This window comes from Dendrobates tinctorius, unplaced genomic scaffold (genome assembly GCF_039654945.1).
Source record: "Dendrobates tinctorius isolate UK_male_01 unplaced genomic scaffold, ASM3965494v1 ptg000157l, whole genome shotgun sequence".
In the NCBI taxonomy this organism is placed as follows: domain Eukaryota; kingdom Metazoa; phylum Chordata; class Amphibia; order Anura; family Dendrobatidae; genus Dendrobates; species Dendrobates tinctorius.
The window spans coordinates 11,576,920-11,593,721 of NW_027361824.1; the positions used below are offsets into that span (position 1 = coordinate 11,576,920).

At 47.2% G+C, this 16,802-nt stretch overlaps 1 protein-coding gene and 1 long non-coding RNA gene across 4 annotated transcripts in view; both read right to left on the bottom strand.

Annotated features, from left to right (window-relative positions):
• The window catches only part of ARHGEF17 (Rho guanine nucleotide exchange factor 17), a 246,728-nt gene that overhangs the window by 48,565 nt on the left and 181,361 nt on the right, over positions 1-16,802 (bottom strand). For all 3 annotated transcript variants that reach the window (XM_073548568.1, XM_073548567.1, XM_073548566.1), the window contains exons 4-5: positions 3,801-3,983; positions 2,568-2,684 (exon numbers count right to left, since the gene is read on the bottom strand). In XM_073548568.1, the coding sequence (XP_073404669.1) occupies positions 2,568-2,684; positions 3,801-3,983 (300 nt within the window). The remainder of the gene's footprint in view (positions 1-2,567; positions 2,685-3,800; positions 3,984-16,802) is intronic.
• On the bottom strand, positions 9,600-15,633 carry LOC141051579 (uncharacterized). Its single transcript, XR_012220657.1, has 2 exons — positions 13,047-15,633; positions 9,600-12,079 (listed from the first exon to the last, which is right to left on the bottom strand). It is a non-coding gene; the product is annotated as an uncharacterized lncRNA (long non-coding RNA).

Consider the following 16,802-nt stretch of genomic DNA (forward strand, 5'->3'; position numbering starts at 1 on the left):
ATGTTTCATGTCCCGGACTGACCCTGTAGGTTGGGGGGGGGATGTTTCATGTCCGGGCTGACCCTGTAGGTTGGGGGGGGGGGATGTTTCATGTCCCGGACTGACCCTGTAGGTTGGGTGGGATGTTTCATGTCCCGGACTGACCCTGTAGGTTGGGGGGGATGTTTTATGTCCCGGACTGACCCTGTAGGTTGGGGGGGGATGTTTTATGTCCCGGACTGACCCTGTAGGTTGGGGGGGGATGTTTTATGTCCCGGGCTGACCATGTAGGTTGGGGGGGGATGTTTCATGTCCCGGACTGACCATGTAGGTTGGGGGGGGATGTTTCATGTCCCGGGCTGACCATGTAGGTTGGGGGGGGATGTTTCATGTCCCGGACTGACCCTGTAGGTTGGGGGGGGATGTTTCATGTCCTGGACTGACCATGTAGGTTGGGGGGGGATGTTTCATGTCCCGGGCTGACCATGTAGGTTGGGGGGGGATGTTTCATGTCCCGGGCTGACCCTGTAGGTTGGGGGGGGATGTTTCATGTCCCGGGCTGACCCTGTAGGTTGGGGGGGGATGTTTCATGTCCCGGGCTGACCCTGTAGGTTGGGGGGGGATGTTTCATGTCCCGGACTGACCCTGTAGGTTGGGGGGGGATGTTTCATGTCCCGGACTGACCCTGTAGGTTGGGGGGGGATGTTTTATGTCCCGGACTCACCCTGTAGGTTGGGGGGGGGATGTTTCATGTCCTGGACTGACAATGTAGGTTGGGGGGGATGTTTCATGTCCCGGACTGACCCTGTAGGTTGGGGGGGGATGTTTTATGTCCCGGACTCACCCTGTAGGTTGGGGGGGGGATGTTTCATGTCCTGGACTGACAATGTAGGTTGGGGGGGGATGTTTCATGTCCCGGGCTGACCATGTTGGTTGGGGGGGGATGTTTCATGTCCCGGGCTGACCCTGTAGGTTGGGGGGGGGTTTCATGTCCCGGACTGACCCTGTAGGTTGGGGGGGGATGTTTCATGTCCTGGACTGACCATGTAGGTTGGGGGGGGATGTTTCATGTCCCGGGCTGACCCTGTAGGTTGGGGGGGATGTTTCATGTCCCGGACTGACCCTGTAGGTTGGGGGGAAGTTTTGATCATGCGTAACCACGGTAACTTATTTTAGCGCCAGTCACTACAGGAGCCCATTGTAAACCTGGCTCCGGCCGTGTCCTCTTCCTGCAGGACACAGTACCTGTGGCCTTTCCTCACCCACCTGACGCTGAGCATCTGTGGCACATTACGGCCCCCGGGCACCACAGCTTCATTCCATTACCTCCTCCCCCGCCATCCTCCATCCAGAAGCCATCGCTTGGCCTGTGTTATGTCTGCAAAGACTAAGAACACCACCGCCCGGTCCGCTGGCCCTGTACAAGCGCGTTCTGCTCCACAGGCCGTGTCTTGCATCCATTTTCTTCCTTTGCTAAATGGCGTTACCGAGACGGGAGACTAAATTGAATCATTTCACTTCGCCGCGGAGCGATGGAGGAGACGGAGGACAATTCATTCCAGATGCAATAAAAGTAATATGGCCAACAAGACAATTAGGTCTAATAATCCCATCCAGACAGCACGCGGATGATTCACAGGAAATAAGTGTAATGATAAATAGGCGGCGCTGCAGACAATCACCGGCTGATGTCAGCAAGCGGGAATTCAATTACTACGCTCATTCTGGCAACCAAAATAACAAGACGGCTACAGACAGTGGGAATTATCTTCTATGGCGTCCGGGTTACAAGTAAACTAGAAAAAATATTATATGACATAGATACAGGCGGCCGGGCAATGGTCCCAGTGGCCAATCCGTACAGATGGAAATGCGCTCAACTAAGTGTCCATCTTAAGTACGGAGTTCATTTGGCGCTCAAGACAGTCTTTTTCCACTCCTGCCAGCTCCAAATTCAGGACCATCTCATTTTCGTCAGAGACCGCAAAACACTTCCAATATCTGGAGAAGCTCCAGATTTATGGGTTCAAGGTGCTGAGACAATTCCCCTGTGTTTGGTGTGTGTGCAAGGCATGGAGAAGACCCCTGTGTGTTGGTTCTGGGTGCAAGGCATGGAGAAGACCCCCCCCCCGTGTGTTGTTTCTGGGTGCAAGGCATGGAGAAGAGCCCCTGTGTTGAGTACAAGGTGTGGAGATTACCCCATTTGTTGGGTACCAGGTGAGGAGACGACCCCCTTTGTTGGGTACCAGGTGAGGAGACGACCCCCTTTGTTGGGTACCAGGTGAGGAGACGACCCCCTTTGTTGGGTACCAGATGAGGAGACGACCCCATTTGTTGGGTACCAGGTGAGGAGACGACCCCATTTGTTGGGTACCAGGTGAGGAGACGACCCCCTTTGTTGGGTACCAGGTGAGGAGACGACCCCCTTTGTTGGGTACCAGGTGGGGAGACGACCCCCTTGTTGGGTACCAGGTGAGGAGACAACCCCCTTTGTAGGGAACAAGGTGCGGAGATGACCCCTTATGACGGGTACATGTATAAGACACTACAATTATGGCTGTGTCCACCTGTAGATAGCATTGACCTACCTCCAGGAACTTGATGAAGGCTGGACGGGCTTCCTTCGCTATCCTGACTGCATCCTTGGCGTTGAGGAAATTATCGATATAAGCCGAGTAGATGCTGACCAGTATTTCCTTGGAAAACTACAAGAATAAACAAGGTATTAGTCTCACGTCCAGCCACGAGAGAGAAGAGACCGATATATGTAATGACCCCGGCCTCTCGTCACATGGCTGCATTGGTTTCTCCAGTAATGGAGCCACTATGGATTTGCACAATGAAGAAGCAGTGATGCCATAGCAGGAGATTTCTACGTCTTTTTTTTTTTGGGGGGGGGTAAATCTGGTTCCTTTACAGATAGAAGTTCATCCTTTTTACATTAGGTCCCAGTATCTGTGTCTTCTGGCAATTTTTTGGAATAACCCTGCCATATTATATGGCTGGATCAGACTCTGAGCCTACAGGAATAATGTTACCGTATGTGATGAGTGGAGAAGCGTCAGAGAGTATGTATCTGGATTTATTGAAGACTGCAAAAAGAAAATGACGGAAAATAAAAGACCCCCCCCCCATCTGACCATAATACAAATTACACCTGACATGACCGTCACCCAGCTGTACGACGAGACAAGCAGGGACACCCAGGAGTTATATTCACGACTGTGGTATCACGTTATTAGATATTCCGGAGACTTGCTCTCAGTTTTGATCTTGTAGGGTATGACATCAAAGCACTAATTAGGAACAGATAATTAACGAGACGCCTCGCGGGTGCGACGTGTCTCGATCTGTTCAGCCGAGTCTTCTACAGATTTTCCATTTGCATATTACGTCTTATGAGAAAAAGAAAAAAAAAAAAAAAGACAGCGTAAAATAAGAAATGGAGGAGAGGGGTGAAGTCACCACTACAATGCAAGCCACATGAAAAAGTTGTATTTTGTCATGTTCCCAACATGGAAATTAATGGAAACCTGAAGAAGAGTTTGTATTGCCATCCGATTGTGCATGTGAGCTGTGGTGTGGACGTCCGGTCAAAAAGCACTTTCAGGGAGGAAGCAGAAGTCTCAGCTTAGTTAGGATGCAAAGATTTGGTTCAGTGCCATTACGGCAGCTCTGGGGTCCCCGTGGCCTCCTACGATACTTTTTAGTCTTGCTTTTTGCCATGCATTTGCCTCCATGGGTTTGCATTCATTGCAATAATTTAAAACATGGTGGATTTCGACATCAAGGACAGGACATCCCAGGCCTCTGCTACTCACCGACTGGCCCAGGATATCCCCCACGGTCTGGATGTCTGCCCAGTTCTGCATACAGTAGCTGACCTGCTCCAGAAATTGCTCATGGTGCTCCAGCAGCTCCGGGATGTGGTCAAAGATCTCGTCCACCAAAGATGGGTCACACAAGAAGGAATTCTCTGGCTGCTTCAGTGGTTTCATGTAACCCTGCAGGAAAAAGAACTCAAAACATTCAGTTATCACTGGTGTGTAACAATCATTACGAGACATTAGATAACCACTGTTAAAACAGCGCCACCCCATCCACAGGTTGGGTCTAGTATTGCAGCACCAGACATCTGAACAGGGGTGGTGCGGTTTCTGGAAGAAGGTAGACAAATTTTTCTAACATTGGATCCTCCCGATATGACCCCTTTCCATGGAGGAATCCCTTTAACGATGACAATGCAGATATATCCATGAACCCTTCCAACCCCTTTAAGAATTCACTTTCGGTAGCCTTCCATAGTCTTCTGCCTAAAGGTCCAACTAACTTTTTGAAAAGTGGGCAGTTAATAGGGAGGGAACCAGTTTTCCTTACAGATGGGAGATGACCAATGTATACACTACCCATATAGTTATAATTAAAATATGGTGGTGGTGCAAAAGAACTGGACTGGGCAAGGATGACGGTTGGAGCCTCAAGTGTCCCCTATACTCCAGCTCTATAGGGGGGGGAGGATCCTGCTGCAGCTAGTGAGGAAGAAAAGGAGGGCCCAGGGCTGAGCTCTTGGGAAATTTGGAGATAATTTCTTTAGAAATGTATTCATTTTAGTTGTAATATGAAACAATAGAATTACAGGAAAGGAGGCGATCAAGTAAGGAAGCGCTGGAAAATTTTTGTGCATTTTTTTTATTATTTTTAGCATTTTGTGTGTAAATGTTGTCATTCATATAAAAGGTTATTTTAGTCATGTATTGGTTAGTAACGCACATGTTGCGTTCATAAGTCTACAAATATGTGAAAAATGTGGATGGCCAATGAACTCCAGGGTTTAAATCATCACTCAAAAAAACCCCCACAAAAACACAAAAAAGCAGGCACAGATCGGAACGTGCCAAGTGAAAAATCACACCACAAAAGGAAACGATGTATAATTCAAGGAATTTATGAGGACAGACCTCAAAGAACGGAGCACACGCGACGGAGTTTGTAGGAACGCAGCGAGATCGTTACATTACACGTTCAGCCTGTCAACGCGGGTCCTATGCCTGCTGAGAAGAGTAGATTGCCGATGCAGCGGACCACTAAACGGGAGAGTTCCAGAGCACGAGCGGCAGAAACACAAAGCTCCACCTGCTCTAGACAGGAATCCCCAAAATAACCACCCATCTTGTCCATTTCATAGTCAGCGGTAACAGGTGCTCTAAAAATCCAAAATAGTCTGGAGCATGGAGAGAAGGGACCCAGTCCAGACCCTCGTCTGAATGGAGGGAACACGGAGCGAAGACAAGGGGCGTTGGAGGAAGGGTTGTTGAGGTTTATTAAAAGAAGCAAGAAGATGATAAGGGGGAAAAAAATGTTTCAAGAGAGAGAGAACTCCTCGTGCTTTTTTTTTTTTTAAATTTAAATAAATAATTTAAAAAAACGAAGTGGGGTCCCCCCAGTTTTGACAACCAGCCTTGCTAAAGCATACACCTGGAGGAGCTGGTATTCTGAGGTTGGCAAGAAAAAGTAACTGCGTTCACTGCAGTGCAGCTCAGTGAGTTCACCGCAGATCACCATTCTCATGGTGATCTGCAGTGAACTAGCTGAACTGAACTAAGTCACTTTTTCTCATGGTGCAGAGGTCACCACAGTTTAGCTCAGCTGGGAACACAGCCTCAGTGACCGGCAGAAACCTCAATGATGTCACCGCTGCTCTGATGCTGCACTCACAGCAGCTCATTCATCAGTGGTTCTCAGCCTGGCATGTCACATCTTGGCACCGTCCAGGTTGAAAACTATATATCCCCAGACGTGGAATACAGCTTGACACTTCCCCTGACAAAGCTGCGGTCAGCAGCGATATGCGTGGGGCTCCCCACTTCACCTTTGGTCCCGGGACCACTGTCCCATTTGCCTTGCTATCCCCGACAAGTGATCTCCTGGTTGGTGACTTGCTGGCTATTTTAGCCCTAAGCCTTACCTTGGTGCTTTCTTCTATGAAGTTTTTTTCATTTTAGGGGTACTTCCTTTTCATAGGGGCACCATCTTTACAGGTATCTCATGCAAATACTCTGATCTTATACAGGGCTCTGTCTCTCTTTTTTTTGCCTTCTGGGGATGCCCAGATTGGCACTATTTCTGCAAGTATTCATATATATACTACTGTGTCTTGGGGATGCTTGTTTCACCCATATTATATTATATTATATTGTGGTGTGCTATATTGCTGCTTCATGGGACCTATGTGATGTGTTTTGTCGTTTGTTTTGTCTACTAATAAAAATTGTTTATGCACTTTCTTACATATCAAGGTCTTTACATATTTTTATTCATGGGTGTGCACTTTTTTGTGCATGGATCTTTTTCAGCTGTGCCCCCTACCTTTTGTCCTTCATGGATTACAGCATGGGACAGAACAACGAACAGGCGAGGGATATTGTTGTTTTTTATTTTTTGGTTTATTACAGGAGACAAGGTCTTTGGTGGAATGAGGCGTTAGGTGAGCATAACTATGTTTGTTATTTTTAAATACAAATGGAAAACTTTTGTTTTGATTTCTAATAAAGGACTTTATTCTGGCTGTGTCTTTATTTACAATATAACTATAGGATTAGTAATGGATAGGTGTCTTATAAACATCTCTCCATTAGTAAGGCATGAGCTTGATGTCACCTGACAATACAAAGGTGATATTAATCCCAAAAATATGAACCCCACTTGCCACCGCTACAGGGCAATTGGTAAGAGCTGAGCAAAGCGCAAGAATTGGTGCATCTAATAGATGTGCATTTTTTGGGCAGCGGCAGGCTGCTATATTTAGGCTGGGGGGGGTCAATATTCATGGCCCCTTACCAGCCTGAGAATACCAGCCTATAGCTGTCTGCTTTAGAAAGGCTGGTTGTCAAAACTGGGAGGGACACCACACACTGTTTTTTTAAAAATTAACAGTGTGAGTGACCCCTCTGTTCTTGATAACCAGCCCACAGCTTTCAGTTTTACCTGGCTGGTTATCAAAAATACCGGGGAACCCACACCTTTCTTTTTAATTTTTTTTATTTATGTATAGCTCAGGCTGATGAATACACCCATCAGCCGCCGCCTGCTCTCAAGGTTATTAGTGGCAGCAGATGTAGGCTGATGGGAGTAGTAGTCCCATCAGCTCTTGCTGTTATCAGCCGAATGCAACTCTTAACATTCTCCCCTGCTTGTACCGATCGCCGGCAGAGCAGTGGATAATGATGCAGGCCGTGTTCAGTACCCGGCACCAGGGAACAGCGCAAACAATACCGCTGCTTCCCAGGCGCACATACGTGTGGTACTGATGTTGCAATGTTGCCACACGCGTGCCGCAACTCCGGTACTGGAAATATCAGGACATGTGAGAAAGGCCTAAACTGCATCCTTTTCTGGTTGCCCATGCAACTGCTGATAGGCAAGAGTCTTACAATGATCTCATGCCATCCTAGACCGGCTATCGTCTGGTGACCATCACTGATTACTTAACGGTACATTTATTTTTTACCCCACTGTTTTGGCATCTATATAACAATGCAACCTTTTATTGATTTTCAGATGGAGAAAACGGACAATTTTTTTTTTATTTTTGCTTATTTTTTTGGTTATATATAGAACAAGTAACATCATGATTTTAATGAATCTCTCACAGTCGCAATTCTTATTAATTAAGTGGAATGGGTGGAGAAAAATCAATTTCAGCACTTTGCAGAGAGAATTGACTGTAGATAATATACGGGCAGCGTGCCAGACAGCAGGCCTCAGGAAGTCATTATACCAGACGCTACATGAAGATTTCCTGCCCAAATGAAAACATCCATAATGTGAGGCCGGAGACAAGAATCGTCCATGGCCTCTCGATGACGAGTGGCTTATATCCAGTATTCATGCTTCTCCATGAAGGAGACAACGACATCAGAATCCTGTGGTTGTAATTACCCGATTTTGCAGCGTTACACGACCGCTGATCAGTAAACATTTACTGACCGGCAGTCGTTTAATAGCATGTTTACACAGGCAGGAGACACTTAACGATGCGCAATGAATAATCAATAGTAGATCGCTCAGTGCACACGGAAGGCCAATGTTCTCGGCAGCGCGAAGCCAAAGGAGAACGCGCTGCCAAGTACGATCTTTTGTGGAAATCAAAAGATCATTTCGCCCAATGATCTACATGATTACACTAGCTGGCAGGCTCCAGGAAGACCAACAGTTATACTGTATATGTGTACTTCCTAATTATCAAAACGGTGCCAAGATGCACCCAACAGACTCTACATCTCCAGCCCATACCCGGGACACCACACGGCAGATTGATCCTGCAATTCAAAGTCATCTCTACAATAATCTGATTTCACACATATCATCGTGATCGAGGAACATAGTTGCTTCTGTGGTTTCCATAGCCAGAATTTTTGTTTGGCCTTTGAACCCGAATTATGGATATTATAGACATGTTCGGTGTGTTTACGATGGTAAGAATATGCTCGGAAACATGAAGGTCATTGTTCCCCTAGGAGGGTCAAGTGGGGAAATATGAGACATGTTAAAACCATGTCCTGAACCTGTCTTTCCTTGCGTGTAAGTAGCCATCCATCTCTGACCTGACCAGGAGGAGTGGTGAGCTTTCTGGATGGGATCCTTAAAAATATCTAACCCATGGACACAGGAAAGATGTATATCTTTGTACCGTATTAGCCAGTAGATAGAAAAATATTTAGAATTGAGAGTCCTCAGTGGTTGATTCCTTTTAATGGCTAACTGAAAAGATGGTAATACATTGCAAGCTTTCGAGACTATTCAGGTCTCTTCATCAGGCTAGACTAATACAAAACCTGAAGAGTCACATATTTATACACAACACAGCACAGAAATAACGCAATAGATAAGACAATGACATGAAGCAGAATTGTCATTATGGGAGAGGGATAAACATAAATATTGGAACAGTTCATAGATAAGGAGTGTGAAACTTTTATTGTCCTCTAATTGAGGTCTGGTTCTATGTTGTGTGATGACCCCAGAAGGTCTGAAGAGCAAATTCCTTAATTGATGTGAAAAGAGATAAATCCATGCAACACATTCATTCCTGCACTGAGTGTGTCAAAGGTTGTCATACATTTATACTCCCAGACCCTCCTGTGTCTCTGAGACTTGAAGTTACCTTTTAATACAAGTAATTTAATGTCCATCATGCTATGACCGGGGATACAAAAATGTTTTGCCACAGGTAGATCCATTCTTTTTTCTCTTATTGTGTGGCGATGATAATTCATCCTTGTTCTCAGTTTTTGCCTGGTCTCCCCCACATACAGACCACCAGTTGGACATTTAGTACAAATAATTAAGTATACCACTTTAGATGTGATGCAGCTGAACGTACCTGGGATCTTGTAGTCCTGATGTGAGCTGGGGATCTTTATCTTGTCCGTGGTCATTATAAATGGATACGTTTTACAATTTTTCTGATTGCAAGGAAAGGTTCCTGCAGCTGTTGGGGAGGACAGGGAGCTTCTGACAATGATGCTTCTTAGATTTGGGGGCTGCCTAAAACACAGCAGTGGGGGGTGTCACGGGGTCCTTCTCACATACCACACAATCAACAGAGCGAGGGAAGGGTGAACAATCCCAAGACCTTTATTACAGGCAAAATTAGAAGGTCCATAAACAATCCACCACACTGAGGATACAATAGTCCAGAACAACAATGTAGTCCAGTAACAGGATGAATGTCCAGGGAGACGAGATTCCAAAACTATAGCACCAGAGGATAAAAATGGGACCTTCTCTCTGAAGTGCAGTCTTTACATGATCCTCTCCAAACAGGAACTGACTTGACCATCTCCTGTTCTCCCCACCCTCTTCCTTGTGTCCAGGGGTAGTCAAACAGGTTGGGGCGGTTTCCAGGCCTCCCAGAGGAGAACAAAGGAGCCTTGGGGATTAATGCACTACAGGGAGTCATCAAGAGACAGACACAGTCAGGCTGTAGACCCAGAGGGCACCAAGAAAAACACTATGAAAACAAGTGAAATAGAAATATACACAAAATGACATCCACATAGCATATCATACCATCACAATCTCTCCCCCCCTTAATAAGTGAGCACGCCATGAAGTCCACACAGACCTCTGGCCTGCTCACTTTAGTCCACATTGCTCAGTTATTTATAGTTCCTTGTACAGTGGCAGGGGTAGGTCGGCCTGGGGAGCCTATGGTTCTTCTTGTCGAGACAGACCATCGGCGTTCAGGTGTTGGCTTCCCCGTTTGAATTGGATGGAGAAGCTGTAGGGTTGTAAGGACAAGCTCCACCGTAGCAATCTTCCATTGTCCCCTGATACGCGGTTCAGCCATGTGAGGGGGTTGTGGTCTGTAACAATTGTAAAGTCTCTGCCATACAAGTATGGCTGCAATTTTCTTAGCGCCCATACAATGGCAAGGCACTCCTTTTCAATAGTGGCATAGGCAACTTCCCAATCCAGTAGTTTCCGACTGGCAAAAGCAACAGGATATTCTTCTCCGGCGGCGTTCACTTGGCTAAGTACTGCCCCAATCCCAAAGGTGGATGCATCTGTCTGCACGAGGAACCTGTTTATAATCCGGGGCAGCCAAGACAGGAGCAGTGACGAGGGCAGTCTTTAACGCTGAAAAGGCATCCTCGCATGCAGGCATCCACGCCACATTCCTAGGCATGTTCTTGCGGGTCAGGTCGGTTAGGGGCTTGGCCAAGGTGCTGAAGTTAGAAACAAATTTGCGATAGTATCCAGCAGTTCCTAAAAATGCAAGTACCTATTTTTTAGTCTGGGGTCTACACCAGTTGCTAATGACTTCTACCTTGGCAGGCTCAGGCCTTAGGGTCCCACCCCCTACTCTATGCCTGAGGTACTGCACCTCAGCCATCCCTATTTGGCACTTATCAGGGCGAATGGTCAGTCCTGCAGTAAGGATACAGTCTAGCACTATGCCCAAGTGTTTAAGATGTTCCTCCCAGGTTGTGCTAAAAATGGCAATGTCATCTAAGTAAGCACAGGCAAAGTCCTGACATTGTAGTAACAGTCGATCTACCAGTCTCTGGAAAGTAGCGGGGGCAGTTTTCATCCCAAAGGGCATTCCCAGGAACTCAAAAAGCCCAAATGGAGTAATGAAGGCCGAGCGCTCCCGAGCGTCCTCCGTTAGGGGTATCTGCCAGTACCCCTTGCTCAAGTCTAACGTGGTTACAAATTGGGCACTGGCCAGACGATCCAATAGATCATCAATCCTGGGCATGGGAGAAGCATCACTCTCGGTGGCATCATTTAATCGTCTGTAATCAACGCAGAATCGTGTTGTACCATCCTTTTGGGGACCAGGACGACAGGAGAGGCCCAAGAACTGTGAGATGGCTGAATAACTCCCAGTCGTTTCATCTCCTCCAGTTCGTTCTTTATCATGCCTTGAACAGCCTCTGGAACCCGGTAGGCAGCCTGTTGGATGGGGCGTTGTCCGGGGGTTTCCACATGGTAGCTGGTGAGACTAGTCTTCGCCGGCTTTGAGGAGAAAGCAGCAGCCCTCGGCCTTAGTACGGCGACAATATCGTCCTTTTGTATATCCAATAAATGGGAGGCCAGGGGCACTTGTTCCAGTGATCCTCCCGCTTGGGCAACCTGGAGGAGATCGGGGAGATACTAGTCGTCGGCGGTATCACTAGGGGGGTGGCAGACAGCTAGAACAGGCAGAGATCGGTCGTGGTAGTCTTTCAGCATGTTAATGTGGACGGTTTTCTGTCGTCGACCACTAGAGTCCAGGGCAATAGTATAGTTAGTGTCATTAATTTTCTTGACAACCTGATAAGGGCCTTTCCACACTGCTTGAAGCTTGTTGGCAGGGGAAGCAGTAATCATGAGCACTTGCTGTCCTTCCATAAATTCCCGGTTCCTGGCATTACGGTCATACCAGGTTTTTTGTCTGGACTGGGCCATTCGCTGATGTTCTTTAGCGAAGGTAGCTAGCTGGGCGAGACGGTCTCTGAGCTCTAGAACATAGGGAACGATGGGCATTCCGGTATCTGGGATGTCTCCCTCCAAATGTTCTTTCAGAAGAGTGAGAGGCCCACGGACCTTCCGGCTAAACACAAGAAAACACAAAATGACAAATTTGCAAAAAATACTCTGCAGTAAAAAACAGTAGTTCGAAGGGAGAGAACCCTGTGGACTCTTGGGGAACCTCCCGATAGGCGAAGAGGAGATGTGGCAGGTACTTTTCCAAGTCTTTTTCAACGTCAACAAAAGCCCTCAGCATATTTTTTAGGGTTCCATTAAAGTGTTCACAAAGTGTTCACGTTGATCTGCAGATGGTATGGGGTGGTGCAAATGGCTCGAACACCACAGGTATGCCATAGGGACTGGACCAGATCTGACATGAACTGAGTGCCTTGATCCGATAATATTTCACTAGGAAACCCTACCCGGGTAAAGATGGTAACAAGGGCCTCGGCTACCTTTACTGCTGTAATACTGGACAGCGCCACAGCTTCAGGATACCTAGTGGCATAATCCACCACGGTCAGGATATATTTTTTCACCGGCCGGCTGGGGTGGGCCAGAGGACCTATGATGTCGACAGCTACACGTTGAAATGGTTCCTCAATTATGGGCAGGAATTGCAGGGGTACCTTATGTCGAGCTCCTGGATGCCGCATTCGCTGGCACACATCGCAGGTGCGGCAATAATAGGCTACCGGCTGCGAGACGCCCGGCCAGTAAATACTTTGGGCGAGTCTCTTTTCAGTCCTTTTTCTCCCTTGATGCCCAGGCAAGGGTATGACATGGGCCAGTTGGAGTAGCTGTGCCCTGTACTTCTGAGGGAAAATGAGTTGCCTGGTCGTTGCGTCAGGGTTGCCCTGATCACTGCCCTTTGTTACACCTTAATACAGTCCGTTTTCTCGAGTGAAGCCATCCCCATTATCTCCCATGTGCCCAGTTTCTGCCTTTCGCCTAAGGGCTGCTAAGCTAGTGTCACCCTCTACTTCTCTCCTAAACTCCTCTCTGTCCCAAGACTCTCCCAATGTAGTAGCAGCGAAAGTATTGCTTACCACCTCTGATGCGGTTCGTGGTGGTTGCTCCCCGGTGAGATCCAGATGATGTAGTGCTTGAAGGGCCTGTAGTCGGGTGACTGCTCCCACAAATTGGCACTGTAACTCCCCAATGTCGTTCCCAAGGAGGATATCTGCAGGAAGTCCTCCCATAACTCCAATCCAACACAGTTTTTCTCCACAATCATAATCCAAACGCACAGAAGCTCGCTGTAAATATTTGTGGGCACCCCCTGCCAGGACAATGGGAATTCCCGGACCCTGGTAAATTGCCTCGGGTCGAACCACACGGGGGGCAGCGATAGTCAAGAATGCCCCCGTGTCTCTAAATCCTGACACCTTGTATCCATCAATTAAGACATCCTGCAGGTGGTGTTGCCGTTGCTCTGAGTAGCTAAAGGACAGAGGCCGGAGTCCGTACACTCCAGGAGGAGTATCTATGGTGCCGTGGTCGGTGGTCCACTCTGGTGGGGGTGGTGGTAGCTCTTCCTCAGGCGGAGTGGAGTGCACAAGATGCACTGGACGAGGTGGGACTGAGTGGGGCTCCCTCCGAATCCTGGAGGGACAGCCAGACTGCAAATGTCCAGGTTGCCCACACCCATAACACCTCCTCTCTGTGATACCCCCAGGTCGTGGTCAGAACTGTTGGGGTCTAGGATTGTGAGGCGTGATTGTCATCGACTTGCGACTAGGTGGAAGGGCAGATATAATTGGAGGGGGACGGGGCGCGGGAGCAGGCCGTGGTTCATTGTCCAGAAGTCTCCTCTTCATCGGCTAGGGCTGCAGCTCTATCCACGGTACACGGCGTGCCCTCCCGGACCCATTCCCTTACCTCTGCAGGGAACTTGGCAAGAAATTGTTCTATAAGGAACGCCTGTATAACATCTTCCACAGTAAAGGCGTTTTCTGCTTCCAGCCATCTCCGACATGCCTGGGACATCTTATGTGTATACATCCTAAACGATCCCCCCGTGGTGCATGGGAGGTCTCGGAACTTGGCCCTATATGAGTCTGGGGTGATAGCATGGTAATCCAGGATAGTCCGCTTTACAATGTTATAATCCCGATTCCGAGGTTCGTCAATGGTTCGGTAAGCCTCCGCCATGCTTCCGTTCAGGAGCCCCACTAAAACGCATCCAGCTAGAGTGGGGCACCTCCATCACAGCACACTGCTGCTCAAAGTCTTTGAAGAACCTCTCCACATCTCCGGAAGCCTCATCAAATGGCTTAAACTCTGTCCGGCTGATCCGTACAGGCTCCCGGATCGTTGGGGTTACACTCCATTGATCCCACCGCTGCCACTAGTTGTCACGGGGTCCTTCTCCGATACCACACAATCAACAGAGCGAGGGAAGGGTGAACAATCCCAAGACCTTTATTACAGGCAAAAGTAGAAGGTCCATAAACAATCCACCACACTGAGGATACAATAGTCCAGAACAATAATGTAGTCCAGTAACAGGATAAAATGTCCAGGGAGACGAGATTCCAAAACTCTAGCACCAGAGGATAAAATTGGGTCCTTCTCTCTGAAGTGCAGTCTTTACACGATCCTCTCCAAACAGGAACTGACTTGACCAGCTCCTGTTCTCCCCACCCCTTCCTTGTGTCCAGGGGTAGTCAAACAGGTTGGGGTGGTTTCCAGGCCTCCCAGATGAGAACAAAGGAGCCTTGGGGATTAATGCACTACAGGGGGTCATCAAGAGACAGACACAGTCAGGCTGTAGACCCACAGGGCATCAAGAAAAACACTATGAAAACAAGTGAAATAGAAATATACACAAAATGACATCCACATAGCATATCATACCATCACCGGGGGTCTTGAAATATGGATTGTAATCAGGCATCTTTTTGTAGTAAAGGTTGTAATTTCTGTGCAGCTCCCCTTAGCACCTCCAGATTTGGTTTGTAGGTGACCACTAGAGGCATTTTCTTCTTTAGCTTTGTAATGTAGCAGGTGATTCCTTGATATTCTGGTGGCTCTTTTAATTTGGTTTTGAATTGTTCTTGGATGGTAGCCCTGATTCAAAAAGGTATTTCTGAGGTGACCAAGGTGTTTGTGTCTATCCATGGGGTTAGAACATATACGATTGTATCTGATGGCTTGGCTGTAGCCAATAGAGTTTTTTATGTGTTTTGGATGGAAACTGTCCCATTTAAGGTATGTTGGACGGTCGATTGGCTTCTGATACAGGGATGTCTCTATTTCATTGTTCTTTAGCTTAATGATGGTGTCTAAAAAGTTAATTTCAGTGCTGGAGTAGTTGAGTGTTAAGTTGATGGTGGGATGAAATTAATTAAACTGTTCGTGGAATGTCTTTAGCTGTTGCTCAGACTCCGTCCAGATGATTAAAATATCATCAATGTAGCGGTAGTAGGCCAGAGGCCTGATGGGACACGAGGACAAAAAGTCGCTTTCAAGCTTGGCCATGAAAAGATTTGCATACTGTGGAGCCATTTTACTTCCCATAGCTGTTCCAGTCTCTGGTAGATAGATTTGTCAGAAGCTCCCTGTCCTCTCGAACAGCTGCAGGAACCTTTCCTTGCAACCGGAAAAAAATTTAAAACCTGTTCAGTTATAATGACCACGGACAAGATAAAGATCCCCAACTTACATCAGGACTACAAGATCCCAAGTACTATCAGCTGCATCACATCTAATGTGGTGTACTTAATTATTTGTACTAAATGTCCAACTGGGGGTCTGTATGTGGGGGAGACCGGGCAAAAACTGAGAACAAGGATGAATCTCATCTCCAGACAATAAGAGAAAATAGAATGGATCTACCTGTGGCAAAACATTTTTGTATCCCCGGTCATAGCATGATGGACATTAAATTACTTGTATTAAAAGGTAACTTCAAGTCTCAGAGACACAGGAGGGTTTGGGAGTATAAATGTATGACAACCTTTGACACACTCAGTGCAGGAATGAATGTGTCGCATGGATTTATGTCTTTTTACATCAATTAAGGAATTTGCTCTTCAGACCTTCTCGGGTCATCACACAACATAGAACCAGACCCCAATCAGAGGGCAATAAAACTTTCACACTCCTTATCTATGAATTGTTCCAGTATTTACAGTCTGTTTATCCCGCTCCCATAATAACAATTCTGCTTCACATCACTTGTCTTACCTATTGCCGTTATTTCTGTGCTGTTTTGTGTATAAATATGTGATTCTTCAGATGTTGTATTAGTCTAGCCTGATGATGAGACCTGAGTAGTCTGGAAAGCTTGCAATGTGTTACCATCTTTTCAGTTAGCCATTAAAAGGTATCAACCACTGAGGACTCTCAATTCTAAATATTTTTCTAACCCATGGACAGTGTCAGACCCAAGAGATACAACAAGAATTGTTAGGCTATGTGCACACGGTGCGGATTCTGCTGCGGATCCGCAGCGTTTCTGGCCCTGCGGGTCCGCAGCTATTTCTGCTGCGCTGTACTGTACCATTGTTTCCAATGGTAAAACCAAAAACGCTGCGCACATGCTGCAGATTTTTCCTTGCGGATTTGCTGCAGGTTACAATCCGCAGCATGTCAATTGTTTGTGTGGAATCCGCTGCGGTTTCACATCTCCTCCATTGTAGAGGTGTGAAACCGCAGGGCTAAACCGCAGCCTAAACCGCATGTCTTTTTGACCTGCGGTTTTTCCAAAATCCGCGCGGAAAAATCCGCACCCCTGAAAACTACGTGTGCACATAGCCTAAATCTCTCCAAATTTCTGCAGCGTCTCCTTTGCAAGGAAT